The sequence below is a fragment of the Cavia porcellus genome, unplaced genomic scaffold (assembly GCF_034190915.1).
Source record: "Cavia porcellus strain 051 isolate PalLab524CR breed Dunkin Hartley unplaced genomic scaffold, mCavPor4.1 scaffold_5, whole genome shotgun sequence".
Lineage (NCBI taxonomy): Eukaryota > Metazoa > Chordata > Mammalia > Rodentia > Caviidae > Cavia > Cavia porcellus.
In genome coordinates, this window is record NW_026947488.1 from 97,767,152 (window position 1) to 97,789,947 (window position 22,796).

Sequence of the window (22,796 nt, forward strand, 5' to 3'; positions counted from 1 at the left end):
CACTTTAGCAACCTCCAGCCCAGTGCAGCGGGGCCTGCTCCCATTGCGGCTGGTTAACGTGGTGGACCCAGACTCTTGCTGGGCACCAGCACTGTTCAAAGAGCTCCCATCCGTGTGTGCAGAGTCTGAGGAGTGCTCAGTGGGAGCTAGGAACTTTGGCCTGGCACTTAGCTCGGAGCCCAGGGACGGAGCGCGCTCTTTGGGCGGGATGGGTGAGTGGTGTGAAGCTGCTTCATAGCCCAGGTAGAGGAGTCACATGTGCCGGAGGTTGCTCAGAGATGGTGTGAGGTGTCCAGGACTGCAGATCCCAGGTGATTCTCATTCATTCTGAACCTTCCCTGTGCAACAGAATCGCCTGAGGAAGCTGTTAGGAATACATAACTGTTTCTGTTGGTGTTTGTTTTTTTACACAGGTTATTGAGGATTGAACACAGGGCTTTTGTACTGAGCTACAGTACACCCTACCCCAAAGTTCTTGCTAAATTGCTGGATTACCCCATTTGGACTGCAATTTGCAACCCTCCTGATTCAGCCTTCTAGAGTGATGGGATTGCAGGGTACTCCACTATACCTGGCTAGAAATATGTTTTATTAAAAATAACCCAAGGCCCTGTCCTAGGTGGATTGAAGGGTTTGTGCCTGTGATTCTCATGAAGTTTGTTCTCATGACCTAGCAATGCAGACTGTCCCAGGAGAGCAGAGTGGGGAGCAGAGGCTTCCCCACTACGCTCAGTGGGAAGCCTGATCTCTGAGGGTAACTGCGCTTGAGACCTGCAAGTCTCTTAAGTATAGAAGTCCCGAAATAGTAGCAAGTGTCTGGCAGGTGCCTTGGGCAGAGCCCCAGATAGACCACCTGAAGCTGGGTGGATCTGCTAGACCTTTTGTTTTACCTGTGTAATGTGTTTGCTTTTCCCCATTTGCCTTTGAGTTAGCATTTGCAAACTAGTGAATTTAGGTAAACATAAAACAAAACAAAGCAAAACAATCATTTTCCCAGAAACAGTTCATACTAAGTGGAGACTTCCACTTTCAGTTTTGGAACCAAGCAGCTTTCTGAAAAATACCTTAAATGCTGAAGGGAAGGTTTTAATACAAGCAGAAAGTACTTTTGCAGAGCTTTAAAATTGTTGGCAGTGAGTTAGTGTAAAGAGAAGCGCTTACAGCAGCTCAAGAGGAAAGCTTAAAACTCAAACTGAAAGATCTTTCTGGGTAGTATTAATTGGAATTGTTCTCTACTTTCTGTTCCTTCTCAAATATGCCAGAAGTACATTTGGTACTGGGATAAGAAATCCTGTTCCTCCCGTTGTTTTCACACCCGAATCTTTGTGGGTGAGTATCAGCTCCCCCGTGGTGCCGAGCCTGGGCTGTGTGTTCTCCCTGAGACCTGTTAGCTCTTCTCCAGATTAGCTGAGTTTTATACTGAGTGAATGACGGGTGAACTCCAGGGAGAGTCCTGTTGATGGCTGAGTTGGTGGTTTTGATTTTGGCTGTTTGGTGAGGTGACCAGTACTCTGGAGACATTTCAGTGAAGTTCCTCCTAAGAGAGGATCCTGGTTCATGTTATCATAACAAGCTTTGTTTTTTTGGCCTTGGATTTTTCCTTTGCAGTTGCCAGGAGCTACAGTATTTGAAAAATCATTATTTTCAAGGCTGTCATTTGCAGTATGTTCACATTTTCTAAGAACTCTGTAAGCAGCTATTTTTTAAAATGCATTTCTTTAAGAATTATTCTTTTTGATTTTTTGTTGTTTTTGTTTGAGACAGGGTCTCACTCTGTAGTCCAGGCTGGCCTTGAACTCACTTTTGTAGCCTAGGCTGGCCTCAAACTCGGGTGATCCTCTGGTGTCAGCCTCCCCAGTGCTGAGACATGGGTGTGCGCCACTGCGTCTGACTTCTAAGCACCTGTCTTTACACTGATTTTGTTCCCATTTTTAATTTTTAATTTTAAAGAGAATAAAACCAAAATAAAACAAAAAAGCCAATCAAAACAAAACATTGAAAGTGAAACTGGACTTTAAAACAGGATAATTGGAAATCAACCATGGATACCATAATACCTTTCATTGTCTTCAGAATTGCTGCCCATACCATCAGACATAATAAAATCAAAACAATAGAATAAATCCAATCAAAACAAAACATTGAATAAAACAAAACAGTTAAGTGGAGCAAAACAAAACAGTGTGAACATTATTTGATTTCAAAAACAAGGCGGAAGGAGATGCCCCATAGTTGCTGGATTGCTTATTGTTATTCTCTAAATAGATGCTCAGACTGCTGGCTTTAGGCCTGCAGAGTCAGTCAGTCAGGACAGTCTTTCAGTTGTTACCTCGGTTGTTATCAGCTCAGCCTGTGTTCCTCTGAATCAGCCAGTTGCTTTTGAGGGGAGTGGGCCCTGGCTCTTCTTGTCTCCCAGCACCCATGCTGGCTAGTTCAGGGAAGGGCAGGTTGGCTCCCTGTTGCTCCTCCCATCCCACAGTTACTGCTGGCACCTGAGAAGGGCGCATCTCGTTTCTCCTCCTGACCACAGTCCCGCTCTTGTTCTTTTCTTTAATGGTTAAAGGTGAGTTGTGCTTGGGAGGCAGAGGCAAAAGGATTGCCATGAGGGTCAGGCCAGCCTAGACTACATAGTGAGACTCTTGTCTCAAAAAAACCAAACCGAACCAACCGGGAAGCAGAAACACCAAATGTTGAAATCACTATATTGACAACGCCCCCTTTTGCCTTTCGGGTTTAGGGCCCACGCCATTTTCTTCCATGTTCAGCTTGGCCTACTTTCTCTCTGTTTCCCCATGCCCGTGGTAATTTGTCAAGCCACTCAGATCTTCTTAATCCCCAGGGTTGGAGGGCTTTGAGGGTTTCTGTTTTAATTTAGGGGCCTCCGTATTTAAGTAATTAGAGGTCCTGTTTCTAGCTCTATCCTTCAGATAAATCACCTTAGCTTTTTTGGTCTAGTTTACAAATAATAGAATTATGAGAATTCATATTAGGCAAGAATTTGAAGCTTTATTGAACTGCATTAATTAAGAAAAGAAAGCATTCTATATTTATCTTCCTTGTGGCATTCTTATAGCTTTAAGCTTTATGAACTTGCCTTTTCCTTGGAGACCTAGCTTTTAAAATTAGTTTTAGAAGTTATGACTTCACTCTGAGCGTAGTGGCACACACCTGTCAGCCCAGCACCTGGGAGGCTGAGGGAGGAGCATCATGGAGCTTGCCGCCAGCCTGGGCTGTGTGAGCAAGTCCAAGGTCACCTGCGCCACACAGTGAGATCCCATCTCAAAAGAGAACAAGAAAAGTTCCTGCTTCATTTGTGCGTGTTTATAGGGTACAGCGTGATCATTTAAAATGTGCAGAACGTGCAGGAGTGATAAGACCAGGCAGTCAGAATTCCCAGCTCCGTCAGTGTGGTTGTGACGGCTTTTGTTTTCTTCCTGAACTGGTTTCTAAAGTTTCTAAAATGTAAACACTGAATCAAAGCATTAAATTTTGATTAAATTACATGCATATACGTAACATTTCAGTACACGGGTGCAGTGTGAACTTATAAAATCAGAGTAGCTGGGGCTGGGGGTTTAGCTCCATGGCTTAAGTGCTTGCCTGGTAAGTGCAGGGTCGTGAGTTTGATCCTCGGCACCAAAAATAAACAAACCAGAGGAGTTAACCTTCCTGTTTGAAGTCAAGAGAAACCGTGGGATGATTGGATGCTGGATTGATTTCTCATAACACTGGGGCCTCAAGGTGCATCTGTCTTCCTGGTGACTCAGCATTGTCCTTCTTTGAGGCAGAATAGTGCTCCTTTGTGTAAATACGTTTTCTTTATCCGTTCACGTGTTTATGGACCTGTAGGCCGTTTCCAGATTTACATATGGAGAGTTGTGCTACTAGAGACATGGGTCTGCATGGGATACTGTAGTGTGGTGTTTGTCACTCTTTTGAAAAGAGAGCTAGTTTTAGTTTTTTTGAGGACTCCACCCCGATTTCCACAGGGATTGTACCACCAACAAATAAGAACCCCCGCCTCCAGCACTTGTTATTTGGTTTCTTGATGGTGGTCTTGCTTTCTGGTGTACAAGGGGTTTCAGTTTGTCTGATGGCTGGTGACAGGGGACACACTGTCCGTGTTTCTTGCCTTCTGCATGCCGTGGAGGAGTATCTGCTGCTGGCCGTGTGCTGCTGTGTGCAGTGCAGGCAGTGGGAAGGTGGCATAGGGTGAGTCGTGGTGCGTTGCTGGCTTCATTCCTGCCTGCTGCGTGATGGGAGCCGCACTGGTTTCCCATGGGTGCTGACTCCCTTTGTATGCACAGGGTCCCGTGTGGTGGGAGATGTCCTCATCTGTTGTGGGGGTCACTGAGCAACTGCAGGGGCTCCTTTGTCTGAGCTTCCTGCAGCCTCTTCTGTGGCCCTGGAGCTCAGGCTCCAGAGCTGGAACCATCATCTTAGCACCCACTCTGAGGCCTGCGAGTGGGAGAAAGCAGTGGTTTCCCTTTCTAAAGAGTTGCCTCTTGTACCATTTGGGGTACTGGAAAGGCCTTCCTGGGATAAAGTTGAGAGAGAGAAAAGACATAGCCTAGGACAAGGAGAGAAACGGAGCTGGGCAGAGCCCCGACGTGGGGCTCTGTTCTGGCTCACTGTGTGACTTAGGAACAAGTCATGCGTGGGAAGGAGGACTCACCTTGGCTTCTTGGCAGGCAGCGTGTGAGGGGCTGTAACTCAGTGAGACATTGGGCAAGGAGCACAACCTTGCTAGCAGTCTGTCTGGCCACGGTGGCTGTGACGCCACGGTGGCTGTGACGCCCTGCAGGCCCAGGCTGCAGGCTGCTTCCACTCAGGCGGGGCTCTGGAGGTGCTGGTGGAGGTGCTCTGGTTGAAAGTTTGAGGTGGGCTGTACATAGAGGTAGAACTGGGGCTGCGGTGTAAGCGATGTCAGGAGGTGGGAGGGTGGAAGGCACGTTGCCAACTGGGGGTCAGGGGGACCCTGAATTGCCAGTTAAGACATTCGAGATGAATAACTCCTCCAGTTTTCTTTTAAAGATTAAAACCAGTAACCAAATAGAAAGCCCAAGGAGAGCAAGGGTTTGTTTAGAGGCTGCAGGCGTCTGTGTACTGGGCAGCCGCTGGGCTAGTCCTCCCAACTCGGGCCCTTGCCCTGCCCTGCCCTGCCCTGCCCTGCCCTGCCATCCTGGAAGTTCTCTTCTGAGCAGCTGCTCCAGGGATCGCAGACCCTGGGGTAAATGTTTCACTTTATAAAAACATAACCGCTCTGAAATATGTTTCTGTCCCCACCCTTCAGTTTGCAGAGTGCTTGCTTGTCGCTTGACTGTCGGTGACCTTGCGGTGGCGTGGGGCCAGACAAGTCATGCCACACAGCTCAGGGCCTCCCTCTGAGGGTCTCCGCTGCATATGTGCACCCTGCCTCCAGCCCTGCCAGCCCGGCCCTTCTGGAGCGACCTCTGCATAGTGCACCAGGTGCTGTTCTGCATTGGCAGCTACAGAATGACACCACCCGGCTGGACAGAGACAAAGACCCAGAGACCTGGCTGGCTACCCAGGAGATAAGACAGTCTGGGCGTGGCAGCCCTATGGCTTGCGCCTAAGGCCTTTAGCTTCGATTTGTACCTCTCAGAGACAGTGGCCCCCCAAGTGTGCCTTCCCTGTCTCAGTGTCACCTCCCGTGACTCTGAGACAGCAGCCAGTCCCAACGCTTAACTTTGTCCTTCAGGCCACAGGAGGAGGCGTTCTTCTGTCTGGTCTGACCACCAGCCCACCGTGCCTTCCCGCAGCCCCTTGGGGACTTCAAAGCCTTGCCTGTACTCTGTTCTTCCTATACTGTAATCTCTCGCTACAGCAAGTCTTCCCTACTGTGGAGTGAGGCAGAGGCACCTCCTGCTCTGCAGCTCTAGGGACCAAAGCCCATGACCATGCTGCCTCGAGGCTCTTCAGCCCGTCTCTCTGACTGCCTGGCTCCCCCTCCGGGCCTCCTGAAGCTCTGTACTGCTCTTGGATCCCGAGCTGCTCCTGCTCTTGCAGCCCAGCCCTCGCCACGACCCTGTCCCCCCCAGCCTTTCACACTCTGGACCTGAAGCTTCCACTCCTGGGGTGGGATCCCGCTAGCTTGTGGCAGGTCTTGAGCTGTGGATTCCTGTAGCCCCGCCCTGCCTCGCCTTCCCAGCAGTTTGGTTGTTCCGGCTCCCTTTCCATTCTCCACTCCCCTTCCTGCCTCTCCTGCCATCTCCCACTGGATGCCCTGCAGCTTGGGCCTGTGGGTACCATTTTACAAATGCCCTCCCTGCCCGTGTCTAACGTGGACCTTCTGCCACCTACCCTTCTAATCTGTCTTCCTGCTTTTTCCCACCTTTTTCAAGCTACCTTATGCAAGACTGACTTTGTCTTTTTGACACAAATCTCAATATGCAGTTCAGGCTGGCCTTGAGCTCACTTCATAGCCCAGGTTGGTCTCCAACTTGCAACCATCCTCCTGCATGCCTCCTGAGTGCTGGAATTACAGGCGTGAGCCACCACACCCAGCAAGAGTGACTTTATTGAGTGAAAATTGAATAAATTATTCTTAATTTTATTTTATTGATAAATTTTATCTCTCTGTACCTTTCCCTGGCCTTCAGGATACAAACCCACAACCCCCAGCCAAGAGCAGGCGTCCCTCCCTGTTGCCCAGCTTGGCTTCAAAGTTCTGGGCTCAGAGGAGCCTTTTGCTTCAGCCTCCTCAGTTGTTGGAACTGTGAGTATGTGGCACTGTGTCCAGCTCTCCCATTTCCTGCATCTTCTTGCTGCTCGTTTTCCTCTTTTTTCCCTGCTGACGCTGAACCCAGGGACTGTATCACTGAGCTCTAGTCCCAGCCCTGTTTATTTTTTTCTTTTGGGTGAGGGTATTGCAAAGTCTCCCAAGTGGGGCTCCACTTGGACCCTCCTGCCTCAGCCTCCCTCAGTGATGGGATCACAGGTGGGAATCACAGTGTGTCTCTCTCAAGGCTTGTCCTTGTCGCTGAGGGTATGGCCCCTTCCCGAGGTGCCTCTTCTCCCTGCAGCCCATGGGCTGCTTAGAACTGAAGTTCTCCTGGGGCTCCTGCCTGTGTGTGTGCCCAGTGTCACGTTTTCTAGACTCTCCCAGGGGAATCATTTCTAGGGCCCAAATCGGTGGTGTCCCCTTCCTGTTTAGTACAAATGAGAATTGGGCCAAAACTGGAATTTCTGCCATGTGGTGCTTCGCTTAAAAGATAATCTCTGCTGAATAGAGAGGACCCACAGGGCCCGGGACTGAATCTTGTATTTGTGAGGTGCGGGGCACTGAAGCAAAGCCCAGCTAGGGTTTTGAGGAACGGTTGCCATCTTTAACTGTTTCTTAAAGGACTTAAGCTCTCACACTCCTGTGTGCCCTCCACTGGTAGCACTTCCTGGTAGCGCCCCCACTTTGGGGCTGCTGTTTCTCAACGGGGAGCCCAGGGAGCTCATGTATGGTAAAAATTCACAAATGGCAATCTTTGGATGCTTGTTTTCCTCTGTATCAGGGTTTCCTTTGGTGTATATCATATATATGAGGCAGGTAATGTGGAAGAGGATTCATTCTTAATACTTTACCACTGAGCTAGGTGTGGCAGCGCATGCCTGTAGTCTCAGAATTTGGGAGACTGTGAGTTCGAGGCAGCCTGAGGTACATAGTGAGCTCAAGGCCAGCCCGAAGTACACCGTGAGACCCTATCTCAAACAAAGTTTCGCCACTGAGTGACTCGCTGTTCTGTGGATGAGCTGACCACACTGGGTGAGGTACTTGGTCACCTTTGCCACCACCATGTCCATAGGTAGCGCAAGTCTTAGGGATTAGGGATTTCTAACCCTGAAAATGCCTGCCGGCGGCCGAGGCTTTGCTTCACAGTAAGATTAATGGTCTTGCAGTGAAGGACAGAACAGAGCCTGGGGGCCCTTCATCAGCCTTGCATTCTGTTGGAATCCTAGTGAGTGAGTTACAAGGCCTGGGTAAACACTGATGTGTTGTTCTGGACCCCAAGGAGCCCTTTACTGGGTTCCAAGTCAGCTTCAGTTTGCATATGTGCTGCTTGGGTGGGCGTCAGGGGAGTGCTGCACTGTGGCGTGCTGTGGGCGCTTGGCTCGTGGGTCTGGTGACCTGCGAGAGGGGCTTTGTCGTGTGCTCAGGAGGCCCAGGGGACCACAGCAGTGAAGTGAAGGGACTGCCTCCAACTTGGCTCTTCCCGGCGGTGAGGTCTGTGCAGGCTGTTCCAGGGGACTGGAGACACCCAAGTAAGTATGCATGCTGCATACTGTGGGAGGCTGGGGTTTCTCTGACAGAGGAGCCATCCCAGTCCCTTGGTCTCCACCCGCTGCGTGGCTAGTCCTGGAGGGTGGCAGTCCTAATCCCATCCCTGAAGGCAGAGTCCTGAGACCTAACTATGTGCTTTTTAACAGTGTCACCTTGGGATTTAAGCTCCAACACAAAAGTTTTGGAAGGACTCATACATTCAGATTATAACAGTAGTCAGTGATGCTCTTTTCAAATCTAAAACGTGGTTCTTTCAGAGAAGAACTTTTTTTTTTCCCCCCCAGGAAACACATTCTTCCAATGGAAAAGAACTTTTAATTCTAGCAATTGTTCTCCACTTCTGAGTTAGCAGATCCTTTCATATATTTAAGTTACTTGTTTAGACTTTGTAGTCAATAATGGAAAGTTTGTTTTCAGTACTCATTCAGCACACATGAGCTTCTCTTCCTCTTTAGTCTTAGCCACCTTGAGCTTTAGTTTAGATAACCCAGGTGTAAGCACCTGTAGATGACAAGCGGACATTGTTAACAGCAGTGTGACTGCATAATGCCTAAGCTGTCTTTCCTCCCAGGACAGCGCTTTCTTATAGAGTTGATTGCAAACAACTTTGATGTGTTAATATTTATAACTAGGAGTAAGTATGTTATAACATGTAACAAATAAACATGTAACCTATTGGGCACGATAGACCATTTAGATGTTACTGGAGAAAGGAAAGATACTTTTAAGTTGTTCCTGTGTTTTCCCTTGTTGTTTTGAGTAATTAGATGGGACATTGAGGAATTACACATAGGTAATGGTCAAGACCATGGATTTGGGGTTAAGGAAGGTATGGGTTTGAAGCTTTGTCTTTACTAGCTGTTACACGATGTCAGTTTCAGGTTCTTGTCTACAGAATGGAAATCATAGAATACCTTGCTGATAAGGAAGTTGTCAGGTGTGAGTAAGATGATGTATGTGAGCCCCTGGTCAATGTCTCAGTTTGTCACCCTGCTTGTTTTACACTGTCTGAATGTGTAAATATGTAAGTGCAGTGGGCTCAGCTTTTCTCATTAAAATTTGGAGACTTTATAGTTTTAAAAGTTAATATTTTAACAAAATACATGTGGGCAGCAGTGTTTCTGGTGAGTGGAGCCGTGGAGTCAGAAGAATGGGTTCATTTTCCTTCACACTTCGAACATGTAATACAGTACACTGGAGCTGCAGAGTGGCTGTAAAACTTAAACAGGAGACAATGGGAAGATGTCCTTACCTTCCTTTGATGCTCAGAGCATCCTTTACAGTGTGGGAAAAAAATGGTGTATTAATGATCTGCAGTGATCTTCATTGTATAACAGCTATGATCAGAAGTCACCAGAATTGAGGAAGGATTACCAGTTATTTTGGTGAAATAATGAAATTCTATGCCAATGGATTTAATTTTTCAGTCAAGTTTTAAAAGGGGACCCCTTTTTAGTAAAAAACAGATATGTTGTGTCACTAGGGCAGTATTGTGCACCTGCTGTGTGTTCAGGCTTCCAGGATTGTGTGAGTGACAGGGTCACATGGGGCTGGCTCTCACCTGTGAAGGTCTCTGGGCGTGGAGACAGACACGGGAGCAACACGGTCCTGAGCTGTGGGCATAGGGTGTAAGCCCCGGGTCTGCCCTGCAGAGTCACCAAGGGTGGCGTAAGAGCAACATCTGTTCCTGTAACTGCCGGGCCTCCTCAGTGCCATCAGGCTGATGGAGCAGAATGGCCCACAGGGTCAGCAGCTCACTGTAGCCTTACTGTGGAGGTCCACAGGGCCCTAAGTCAGCCACCTGCTTCTGGTACATGTCATACTGGTTACAGCAGGATCTCCCTTAGAGCAAATTGAGGACACCTATCTCTATGTATCTTGATAGGGTTAGGGATCTGTGTGTCTGCAAGCACATACACAGCATATCCACCCTCGCTATTCCCAAGTGGCCATTACCTGGGATGGGTCGGTGAAAAGGCAGGTTGGTCATAGGCAGACTGAGGCAGGAAGCCTTAGGACACAGTGTCACAGTCGACCTAGGCACACACAGACTGCTGCATGTCACAGCCTCACCACCCCCGTGTGGGTCATAAACCATTTGGGGCTGTCTTCCTGTAGCATGGAAGAAAGAAAGACACCCGGTTGGCGATGGGGCAGTGTTACAGAACAAAATAAGCCTGAACCCTGGAGGTGATTTAAAAACACTTCCTTGCCTTCTAAAATGCTGAGATTAGTTCAGAATTAAATTTTGCCTATTATTTTCTTCTTCCTTCCTCTTTTAACATGTTTAATATATGTTCATGGTGGCATTTGCTGCTACTAATACCCATACTGCAGAGATGTTTGAATGAGGAATAATTTTTAGGAAGGTTTTTGTGAAGCAACTGTTGGGTGTTTATTTCTGACGAGGCCAGCTGGTTGCCCTGAAGGTTGTTAGTTCTGCAGAATGCAGAGAAGAAAGAAGCTGTAGTGTGATTGAACACTCTGAAAGGTGAAGGCAATACGAGCCCATAAAGATTTCCTTCTGTATGTCAGGATGGGGTAGAGTTTCAGACACCACTGGTCGTAATGATACAGATGGTTTTGTGAAAGCCGGTTTCGTGTCCCTTGTTTGTAGACCTGGTGATTTTTATTTTTTGATTGGCACTGTGGGATACAGTAATGACATTTATCCTGGCGAGTGGGGTTCATGTCAGAAGTTTCACCGTGGAGAAGTATGTTTGCGTAATGCTCCAGGGGCTGGTACAGCACTTGCTTTCTAGTGGCCGCTGTAGTCCTCTGGAGGGACAGTGGGGGAGAAGGACAGTATTGACTGCTAGATCTTGCTTTCCCCTTCCAGCCCGGAACTCTGCGCAGAAGCTTTACTGTTCTGTAGGTGTCTGTTGTGGGAGGCAGTGGGGAGGGCTTCTCCACTAGACCCTCAGGCTTATCAGCACCTGTCTGCAGGACAGCGCCCCATCCTCTGCCTCCTCCCTCTACCCTCTCTCACCTGAGCCACCCAGGGTCCTGGCCTGCTCAGGGGTGATGTCTCCCTCCATTCGTGAACTCAGGAGGGATCAAGAACACATTGCAGAGTGTCGCATAGTGATGGCTTTTTCAGTGCTATGGGAAAGTAGGAAGATTACCAGAATGGAAAGACAGGAAGCAAAGACAGGCTTTCTCATGGTGGGAAAGTCATAATAAAAGTGATCACATCTCTGTGTGAGCAGGAATGTGCTCTGTGTACAAGTCCTGTGTTTAGGCTGTTTCCATGCAGTGAGCTTAACACCGGTCCATGGCAGAGCCATGGCTGGAGGCCACAGAGTCTGACTCACAGCGCTGGCCCGCACAGCCAGTGCTGCTGCAGATGACCTTGACAAGCACTGCAGAGTTCTAGGTGTCCCCTGATTCTCAAAGTCTGCTCATGTCCTTCCCATAAAGTTCAATAAACCCTTATTTCACACAATTTCTGTCTGCATCTGGTAAGGGGTGAATAATACGTAAGGTGAGAAGAGAATTCTGAAATGGTGAATTCACGTTTGTGTTTGACAGAGATTCTGTATGCATGCATGCTATGGAATTCAGGGACACTTAAATTCATGTGTCTAAGAGCTATGGAGTATGTGTTCAGTACATGAAGCATGGCCCAATCTTTCTGCTTCTGAGTGTTGAGGTAGAGACTCGGTGAGAACAAAAAGATCAGTCCACCCTTTGTATCCAGAACTTAGTTCCTGCAGGATTTCTGGAAAACATGTGTTTCTAATATGTCAAAACTGGTTTGGCTTAAGCTGAAAAGAAAATTGTAGCCTGATTTGTTTAAAGGAACAAAAAATTGTCCACATGCCAAAGTTTGAATGCACATCAAATAGTCAGTTCTTAGTGGATTTTTATGTTTTTTTTATTACTCTGATATTTATTTCTCCATCATTGTGCTAAAAACTAAAATTATATTCAGAACTACAATATTGCCCATACAAGTTTTATTTTTGTGGGTTTTTCCTTATGTATAAAATTATGGTGCTATGAACAGTTTCAGTGTTAATGAGTAACCTCAGTAAAACACTAGGATGACTGTGTGGCATATTATAAATAAAATAAAGCTTAGCAAATTCAGGTTCATTTGTTTTGAAAGCAGTAATATTGGAATCACCTAAATAACTTTTTCTCTCTGGCCTTTTAAAATTCTTGTGTCAGTGAAGTGTGGCCCTGAGCTTGCCTGTGCTACAAGTGTGTGGGCCAGCTGCAGGGGAGGCCAGCTGCGAGAGTGGGAAGGAGGGCAGGTAGGGTGCAAGGCCTGGCTGGGTCCTTGGTGTTGCAAGAAGAAAAAAAAAGACCACACACCTCCTGCACCCACTCCCAACCGCCTTTCATCTTATCTTACCCACAGCATGTGTATCCACATAAAGCCTTGTGCTGGAATCAGTTCTCGGGGATACTGTCAGCCAGCTGGGGCTTTTATTTCAGACCCACGCTCAGGAGTAACCTACAGATGCAGTCCTCGTAGATGCAGTGTAATAGGAACTCCCCGTTGGTGGCTTGGGTGTTTTGCTATAAGCTGCCTTAATCCATAGATTTTCCTACCAGCCTTGAAGTCAGAGCAAAGTGCGAGCCATTTTGGAGTCTCCTGCGCCCAGCTGGGGGAGGGCGGGAGGAGCGGAGGGCTGCTTGTTTCGTGAAGCCAGTGCATTCAAACTATGCACATGGTGCACTGTTCAAGTCAAAATCGCCATAGGGACAGATGTTGCCAATTTCAGGCGTACAGGGGGAAGGCCTATATTGCTAAGCAACGGTGTACTTGAGAGAGTGTTTTTAGGAGCGGAGCCAGGGGAGTTGTGCCTGGGCGCACTCACTGCTCCTTGTGGCTCAGTACCAGGAAAGGCAGGCAAAGTTCTTTCCTGCCAGGGCCGCCATTGCCGCCACCAGCAGACAGCAGTGACCTGGCGGCACCGTGAGCTGGCAAGAGGATGTGTGCAAACAGGAAAGTGTGGCTGCCATGTAGGAGGGCAGCAAGACATGCTCAGGGAGGTAAGTGCCCACCACCCCAGCGCTCTGAGTGGGCTCAGCCCGAGGTGCAGGTGGGGCAGAGGGCAGCGAGCTGACGCCAGGCCGGCAAAGCCCCAGGAGGGAATCTGTGCCTGCCTGTTGCCCTCTCCTTTTCTTGCGCCTCGGTCAGGACCTAACATTGAAGAGGGGAGCCCCAGGGGGCACCTCTGTGGCTGAAGTCTGCTGTGTGCACGGCTTCCCAATGTGGTAAATAAGCTCACAGCCATAGGCATCCTGCCCTCTCAGCCTCTCCCTGTGTGCACACTTGATAGGAGCCAAGTGTGCTGTGCAGCTGTGCTGCTGCCCCTGCCCAAGAGATCTGGAGATCTCTGGAGACCTGTGTGGTTGCTGGTGTGGATTATGTGGCATCTTCCCCTCCCCTCTGCCCTCCTGAACCCGTAATGGGAGGAACACAACAGAAAATACACTTGGTGTTTGTAGAAAAAAGACATGCTGGTGGTGGTGTATTTTACAGAATTGAAAACATAAGCATGTAATAATTTCATAAGACTAAAGATGTTTTTCTTCATCTTTCCAACTGTGGTCCTGAATTTCTGGGTAGCTTGGCAAATGCTGATAGCTGTTCTGAAGAAAAACTACAATTGAAGATACAGTTTAAAATCCCAGAGGTTCACATGCATGCATGCGCATTCACACACGTGCGTGCCTGTAAACCTGCGGGTACACATGCTTTTCCCAAGATTTAAGTGCTTCTTGTTCTCCAGCAGAAAAGTAGAATTTAAGTCTATCTTAAAAAAAGATTGAGAAACCTCCTACCAGTTGTAACAGGTAGGTTTTAAGTTTGTCCACAAATCTAGAAAGATTTCGAAACTATTACTTCACCAGATATGGCACATACCTGTGACCCGTCCCTCGGGAGGCTGAGTGAGGTAAAAGGGTCACAGTGAATTTGGGGCCAGCCTGGGTTACACATTGAGCTCAAGGCCAGTCTGAACTACAGTGTAAGGCTCTATTTCAAAGATTTTTTTAAAAAACCTTTTTTTGTTTTTGGAAGTAACTTTTGGGCTGGCAGGTGTGCTAGAGACGTTTAGTAAACCTTGAGTGCTGTGGGTCTCACTGGTTTACTGGTACAGTTTGTGGTCACATATTTTGGGTCTGAATGGGAGTCAATCGAAGTGCCAAGCGGAGCTGCCAGGGAAAGGTGACAGTGTTCTCATCTCTTCCCTTCAGAAGACAGTTTAAGGTGAAACCGTACTGAAAAGAGCCAAAAAGGTATTGGGAACAGAGCCTCCAAATTATGATGACTTGGATGCTTCCTTAACTGATTTGAAATGAACCCTTTTTGGGTTTGTTTTTGTTTCTGTTTTTTTTGGTAGGAACCCTGTCACAAAATGAGTTGGAAAACCCATGGCCAGCAGATTCAAGAGGCAATGAGAAGTTTAGGGTGTTACATTTCCTCCCCCAATCCCAGTAATTTCTCAAAAAAACCAAAAAAACCCAGAAAAAACCCATAAGGTTCTAGCTGAGTCCAGGGAGAAGTGTTGTTTCATGCCAAAAGCTAAGAATTTTTAAATGAAAGAAACTATTTGATCTTGAAATGTCTTTAAAGATCTACTAAAAGAGCCAATAGACAGGTAAGACCCCCTGCCCACATGCCCACATGAACCCTGAGGACCCATTTTCCCTGGGGCCCAGTTGTGCCGCCCCAGCTCCCTGGCAGCCAGAATCAAATGTTTTTAGGTAGCACATGTGTGTCCTTTGTATCCCTACAGCTGGTGAGTGTATCAAGAAGTGCAGCGGGTTCCACAGCAGTACACACACACACACAGACACACATACACACACACACACAGACACACACACAGACACACACCCCACCCCCCCACCCCCCCCACCCCCCACCCCACCCCCCACCCCCGCTCTGAGGTGTAGTCAGGACCCATAGCTGCTTTGAGTGTAAACAGATGGCTTTCACCTGCTGGCTCAGCCCCTACCTTTGAAAGCTGCTTTTGTTGTCACTGTTAGTGTGGGTGCCGACTTCCTCTTCTCTGCAACCTAGATTCCACATTCTAGAGAAGTGCCAGAGGAACAGGCGTGGAAGGTGGGAGGCAGTGAATTTCGGGAGTGGGACTGCTCTTTGGACCTCAGACGTGGGGTGGAGCTCATGGGAAGCCCAAAGCCACCAGGAAAGGAGAAGAGAAGGCTGGAGAAAGATTGGAGAGGGTCAGTGCTCAAGTTTCCAAGAAGGGGATAAAGTGGTGTTCCCTAGCTTTTAGAATTGTGGCAGTATGTATTAGAAATGTTCAAATGAGGGGCTGAGGATTTAGCTCAGCGGCATAAGCGCCTGCCTTGCAAACAGGCAGTCGTGAGTTCGATCCCCGGTACCGATAAAAAGGAAAAAGACCCCCCCCCCCCAATAAATGTTCAAATGCATTCTCTCCAGAAAGCTTTAGGGCACGTTTTCTCACAAGCAGTTTTTTTATGGTCACATTTTTTTAGGGTCACTTATTATATACCTGCTTAAAAGAAATACAAGAAAAACTCTTGACATGCATTTATCTATTTTCCCTTAAGTATTAAAAAGTTAAATTGTGATGTTGTTGAGTGACTGTTCAAAACTTTGTTGTTTATTACCAGTGCAATCAACTAATACATTAGATGACCTTCCTGGAAGTCTGGTGCGGTTTGTGTGTGCTTTGAGAACCAATTTATCTACAGAGGTCAGGTGGCAGAAGATAATAAACTCTACCTAAGATTCAGTGGAATTAGTTTTTTTTTTTTTATGTCTGACTCTGGTTTTTAATGGGAAAATAAGGTAGTCGTCCCCTACACTTAGCATTTAGGTGCTCTTTGATAGGACTACAGAAATATAACTGTTTGTAATATTCTGATAGTGAATGAGCTGTCTGTTCCCAGGATGGAGTTTTCCTGCGCCCTTGCAGTTAGCCCTGGTTGTCACACAGTGTCCAAGTGGGGACACCATAGGAAAGGAGGATGCGGAGGGCACCGTATTGGCCGCCGTCTCCTTGGTGTTTTGGTATCTGTGGTGATCCCAGGGGAGTTTGGAGTTCAGATTTTTTTCTCAGTATTTCTGCCTGCAGCCAACAGCTTCAGTATTTTTTTTCTCCCCAGTAGATTTGTTTTTTGTTCTCAAAATAATCGATGCCAGGAGACAGAGTGTAACACCTCACCCAGCGGAAATGGTTGTGATTACTGCCGGGCTAAGCCCGGGATAAAATCTTTGCGTCCTTTCAGACAAAGCATGGATTAAAAGGTTTATTTCATTCCTGTGACTTCAGGTTCTTTCAACCCCATCCAGAAACCGATGGAAAGTTTTCTTTTTTTCCTGGTGCTCTGTGGGGTTAGCTTAGACTCGGCAGTGAGGAACAGTGTCCAGGCACCCGTGAAAGGCAGGATGAGCCCGAGATCCAGTGCAGGGTGCTCTTCCCTGCATTGGGTGTGTGAGTTTACAGTGGGCAGCGGGCAGGTTTGTGTACCGCCGTTGTGTCCCATCATCAGTGTGGTTTGTGGGAGAAAGCACACGCTGCAGAGAAAGGCAGGGTGCCTGGGGGTGCAGGGGTGGGAGCCCCACACTTTCCCCGCAGGGACACAGTCCATCCAGCGGAACAGCTGCTCCTGCTGCGCAGAGTTAGTGTTCATAATCAAAAATAAATCCTTCCCCAGATACTCCAAGAGCTGTTTGCATCAGTAGAATTGGTTGTGCAAGGGAAAACAGATCATATAGTTTAGGCCACTTAAAAGAACGTGTTAGTTTATTATTGCTGGAATGGAATGTTATCTCCTCCTCCCTTTCCTCCTCTGGCCGCCTCCTCCTCTTCTTCCTCTCTCTTTAGCTGTTCTTTCAAAATCATTCAAGGTTGCTACGCCCGTCTCCAGTGGGCGGCATTCAGCAGAGGCGTGGTGCTGTAAGGCTTAGACGGCTGAAGACCGAGGATTAGGGTGTTGCATGGCGAGTGGCCGTGATTGGTGGTCCGTGGTGGGGAAGTTGGTAACTGTGATGGGAACTCAGTCTCACACTGGTGAGTTTCTAACCATTTGTTTGGTGCTTTGTTTGAAGTGACTTTAGCCCTGTCCCAAATAGACCCCAGCCTCTTAACTTACACATTAACAAGATAGTAGCCATATTATTACAGATGATACGTACTAGAAACATTATGTCACATGTCAACATTAAACTGGATTGTTCCGTGGGCATTGTTTCATTTGTACAGGAACCTTGTAAACACTTAGAAAATTACAGTTACATAGGATGGCAATAATATTAATGAAACCAGCATGTCTGTGGGGCCTCTCATTTTTTATCAGGTGAGTGTTTACAACAATTCTGTGTGAAGAGCACAGCTACTCCCTGTTTCATTTCTGTTTATTTACACCAAGTCTCAAGAACTATAATTCTAAGTTTCCTAATTATATAAGAAATACTGTCTTTAACTGGAGATCAATACAATGTCTGGCATTTTTCAAGCAATTCAGTTAATACAAAGTGAATTTTTACAAATTTTTTATGTGCTTTAGGACTCTTTATGACACCAGTTAAAGCAAATTAGTTCATTGGTATAATCACAGTGCTTGGAAAAAGAACAGCACATTCCCTAATTATTATTCATACTGAGCCCTAAGGAATCATTTTTCTGAAGACTTCCTTTTGTATAGGTGATGTTTTAGGCCAGTTTTTAGCCTATTTTTGCATCAGCTGATAACAGACAGACAAGGAGGTGGTAGTTTGCCTGTAAAAGAGCAGTTCACAGAAAGGTGTGCTCTCTGTGTGCTTTAAAACGTTAGGGACAGAGTCTCCCATTTATTACAGGAACCAGGTGCGGGACTCCTTCCAGGTGCCCAGGGTTTCCTCCAGTGTTTGTTTAGGAGTCACATCCTTCCTTCATCCCTCTGGAGCTGCTGCCTGAGCACCCCGTCCCTCCACCCGCCAAGAAGGGATGATACTGCTGCCTGTGAATCTGCTTTCTGGAAAAGGCACACCCTGGAATTGCGTTTAGTAAATAACTATGTGCAAACGTGATTGTGTCGAATGATAGGTTGTAGTTAAAACATGGATTACAGTACTTTTTTTTAAATTGAGAATTTTTGAATACTGTTGGAAAATTACATGGGGTTTTAAAATACCTATCAGCAAACAGAAGCCCAGGGGAAAAAATGGGGAATTCACTGTTATGTTCTGCTATGTCATGTTTCGGTAGTTCGTTTCAAGATACATGAGATGGTAAAATTGGGCCCCGTGACACTAACTGCACCTCTGTGTTAGTCCAAAATTGTGCTGAAACTTGGAGGATATGCAGGTGGATCAACCCTGGTTGCTGCACACCAGGGTTCGAAGTTCAGAGTTGAGCTGGTTGGAGAAACAGATGAGAAAGTGACTCCCAGAAAAGGGCCAGCAGTGGCTGTGGTGTCCCTGTGAACTGCTGCCTGCTCTGTCTTAGATTTCCCCTGTGGGAGAACTGCTTGGTCTCCTCACAGTGCATTTTGTTGGGAGGTAACAGTAGGTAACCTGTAAGTGCCTCCTCGTTGTGAGCAATCTTGTTATTGAACTTTTTCCTCTTAGAAGATTTATTTGGAGACTGGAGATTTCTGCAGTTAGCAAATTGTTAAATGTGTTACTCGGTCTGGCAGGTAGTTTGATGTGAGCCAGAGACAGTGGTGTTCAGGGGACAGATTAGCTTCGGCGTGTGTCCGGCAAGAGGGGAGGGATGGCATGTGTCAAGGAAGTGATCCCAGGCCCTGGGTTTGGTCCAAGAACAAAGTAACTACCTAAACCCTTTCTGTTACGTAAAGCTGTTTGGGGGCGAAAGATGAAGGGTGATTAGTAACCTTTAAAGGAAGAAATAGTTAAAGTTGATTTTGCAACTTAAATACTAGCACAATTTTTAAAATCCTGTTTTTGTTGCTGTTGGTTTTTTCCGTTTTTGTACCAGGAATCAAACTCGGGGTCCAGCATTTATTAGGTAGGCGCTGTGCTGCTGAGCTACCTTCGTGGCCCTGCTAGCACAATGTTAAAGAAAAATTCAGGTTGCCTTACTCCTTAGTTCCTAAGTTGTTGTTTTGTTGCCTTCTTGCTTTAATGTGTATCCTCCACATGCCATCCATCTGCCCAGGGCTCTCCAAAGCACTCCCCTGAAATGCTGGGTGTGGAGGTTGGGTTAAACATCACCAAGGGCGCCTAATTGTCCTTGGTACCTCTTCCAGCCGAAATAGGCGCACCCAGGCAGGTGGCGAGTGCCTGGAACAGGTTAGCTTTGTGTCCCCTGAGCAGTTTTACGTCAAAACCATGTTCAGCCTGTCTCCCACTCTAGTCTGTCTCTTACAAGTGACGGTCATGGTGCTGTTACAAGGACGCATGTGTTTACGTCTGTGCCACTAACTTTAACATGCATTATCTCATTTCTTCTTCCTTTGGGGGAAGCATTGGCCACTGAATGCAGAGAACCTTCTGCATCTCCCGTACTGTTTGTTGTTACTATTTCGAGGTAGGGTTGGGCTGGGTTGCTCACGCCGGCATTGGACTTGAGATTTCTCCTGTTCACCTCTTGATAACTAAACTACAGTCATGCACCACTGCACCTGGGTTTTTATCTCTTGTAAGAGTCATCTGAGGATTTGTACATCTCGTTGTGCGCAGTGTATTAACGGAATGGACTAAACAGAGGCAAATGCTCCTCTGTCAAGGTTGCTGCATTCCAGCTTGAAGGGAGCAAGAGTAAGTTATCCACCAGCTGGAGGCCTGGCTGTGCCACCATCCTTGTGGCTCCTGGCTCTGGGCCTCTTGCAGTGAGCAAGGCAAGTGCCTGTGGCGCGTCAGCATACTTCTGTGTGGAGATGTGCATGCCCAGAGCAGGGGCACAGCTGGCTGCTAGCGTGTGCTGGGAAGAAGGAAAGTTATACAAAGGAAGCCTTAGTAGTAGCCAAGGCTGTTCAGCTACACTTTGAGAAAAGGGTTTATTTCTGTAGGTCTCATAGTTGCATTTATGAACAGGTAATGTGTTTAATGGTTCAGAATTTAAAAGTGAAAAGGGACACACGATGGAGATCTTCTAGATTCATTCCCAGCCACCTAGTTCTTCCTATAAGAAATTACTGTTAGGAATTTCTTGTGCATTTTCTCGGTGTGGTGTGTGCACACTCAGCCCCGTATACATAGGCTCTGCTCAGGGACTTTTTCATGGATACCAGTGCTGTCATGCAGGTCACTGTATCGCTTCCCTTTGCACTAATAACAGGTCCTGGACGTCACCCTCAGCACTACCCGGGGCTCCCTTGGACACCTTGCTCCCCAGGGAGTAGAAGGGTTCTTTGCTGTGGTTTTCTCAGTGGGTTACCTGTAGAAAGCTGCGTGTCCTGGTGTTTGCAAGCTGAAAGGATAACCTGGCGCATGCTGTTTTTTTCAGGTAGTGTATAGAAGTCAAACAGCAGCCAGGGGTGGCGCACACCTGTGATTCCAGCACTTGGGAGGCTGAGACAGGAGGATTGATGCAAGTTTGAGGTCAGCCTGGGTTGCCTGGTCAGTTTGAGGCCAGCCTGAACTGTATAGTGAGACCCTGTTTCAAAAAGACAGTCAACAGCAAGTAAATGAGAATTTCATAGCTGTTGCCAAGAAGCTGTCTTTGATGGTAATGTCACATTGGCCTCCTGGTGGCCACTGTATTTGAATGTCTGTGTCACCACTTCTGTCCCATTGATACAGTACTGTCACTCTTTTGGTTGTTTGCCAATCAGACATGGGAAAAATAGCTTCTCACAGTAGTTTCAGTATTTGGAGAAGAAACAGTACAGACTAATTTTCTTTGGTCCCACATATGTTTATGTTCATTTGGTATGTTCTGGTATTGGTTTATAATTCAGAAGGCCTACAGTATCTACTAAATTTCTAAAGCCCTAGAGAAATGCTAGGTTCATTGGTGCACCCAGCTGCTTGGGAGGCTGAAGCAAGAGGATCCTGAGTCCAAGACCAGCCTAGACAACTTCGAGAGACCTCGACTCAAAAGACTAAGGGAAGCAGAAACGCACTTGCACATTCTGAGTCTGTTACTGAAAACCGGCAGACATTTTTTGGTGGCATCGGTGTAGCAGTTGAGTCAGCAAGGTGGAGCCGGCCCCACTTTCAGGGAGCACATACACTAGAAGGAGCAGCCTTGACACAGCACAGGTGCAGCCAGCCCAGGGCACCTGCCAGTTTGGGGTAGGGATGCCCAGGAGTTGTGCCCACAGATAGCCTTGTGTCTGCAGCCTGAAGGCTGAGCAGGAGTCGTCCTCAACATGTTGGCAGAGGAAAGAGGGCTCCTGTGGGGCACAAGCAGTTGCAACTCATCTAGCTTGTTGGGGGCAAGTGAGCATAAAGCAAATACTGATGCCAGGCGTGGCGGTGTATGCCTCTACTCCCAGCACTTGGAAGGCTGAAGCAGAGGGATTGTAAAGAGTTTGAGGCCATCCTGGGCTACAGAGTGGGACCCTGTCTTTAAAAAACAGAATGTCTGGATTGGGAATTTTGCTCAGCCGCATAAGCGCCTGCCTGGCAAGCAGGCAGTCGTGAGTTCAATCCCGGGTCCCGATAAAAAGGAAAAAGACAAAAAAAAAAAAAGTCTGGGTCATTAATGTGGGTGCAGCGTGTTACCGCGTGCATCGACGGCTCTTGGTCATCTTCCAGGTGCTCGTTTCCCATTTGCCCTTCACACCAGCCCTGTGGAGTCCAACCCTTTATCCCAGGGGTGAGTGTGCCCACTTTGTCTAGGACCAGAACCAGAACCGCGCTGTGCACTCGCTCCCTGGTTAGTGATAACTGAGCCTTTTGGAGACCAGCCCTATAGTGAAGATGATGCTCTGCAGACTGGAGAGCTGAGAGCGCAGTGTTGCAAAGCAGTGTTGCGTGGGCCTCCTGGCTCAGGCATGTCTCTTGCGTCTGGCTCCATTCATTTAGCTCAGGGAGGCATGCTTTGCTGTGCTTGCATGGAAGGCATTGCCAGCATCTTTCATTGCATATCTTCCCTTGTGATGAGGCTGTGTCCTCCCCAGAGCCTGGAGAAGTCAGAGCATCACTGCTGCCCTATCTTTTTTCTTTTTATCCGTACCGGGGATCGAACTCACGACTGCCTGCTTGCAAGGCAGGCGCTTATGCTGCTGAGCTAAATCCCGCTGTCCTATCTTTGACAGCTCTGGCAAAGATTTTTTGTGGGGGAAGAAGTGGGAAACTTCGCTCTGAGCTGATAGGTTAATCTCTTGCAGTCCTTTCCAGGGCTCCAGAAAGCCAGTTTGACAGGAATCTAAAACTAGCTGGGCCACCAGCAGAGCTTTTGTGTGGCTGTGGATATCCTGATTCCAGTCTCCTCTGGGTGTGTGTGTGTTTGTGTGTGTTGTTTCAGTTTTGTCTTTATTTTTTGGTAGTACTGGGGATTGAACCCAGGGCCTTCTAACTAACTTGTATCGCCAGCCTTTTTTTAATTTTTATTTTTATTTTGAGACAGTCTCTCACTAAGTTGCCAAGCTATGTTCACAT

The 22,796-nt window shown here is 47.5% G+C and overlaps 1 protein-coding gene across 4 annotated transcripts in view; it reads left to right on the plus strand.

Moving 5' to 3' along the window:
• Aff1 (ALF transcription elongation factor 1) overlaps positions 1-22,796 on the plus strand; it is a 143,232-nt gene that overhangs the window by 74,349 nt on the left and 46,087 nt on the right. Inside the window, exon 1 of one of the 4 annotated variants that reach the window (XM_023564936.2) lies at positions 7,584-13,297. The exons of the other annotated variants lie outside the window; for them this stretch is intronic. Within the exon in view, the coding sequence (XP_023420704.1) occupies positions 13,286-13,297 (12 nt within the window). The 5' untranslated portion in view covers positions 7,584-13,285. Of the gene's footprint in view, positions 1-7,583; positions 13,298-22,796 lie in introns of those variants that run through there. 4 annotated transcript variants of the gene reach the window in all.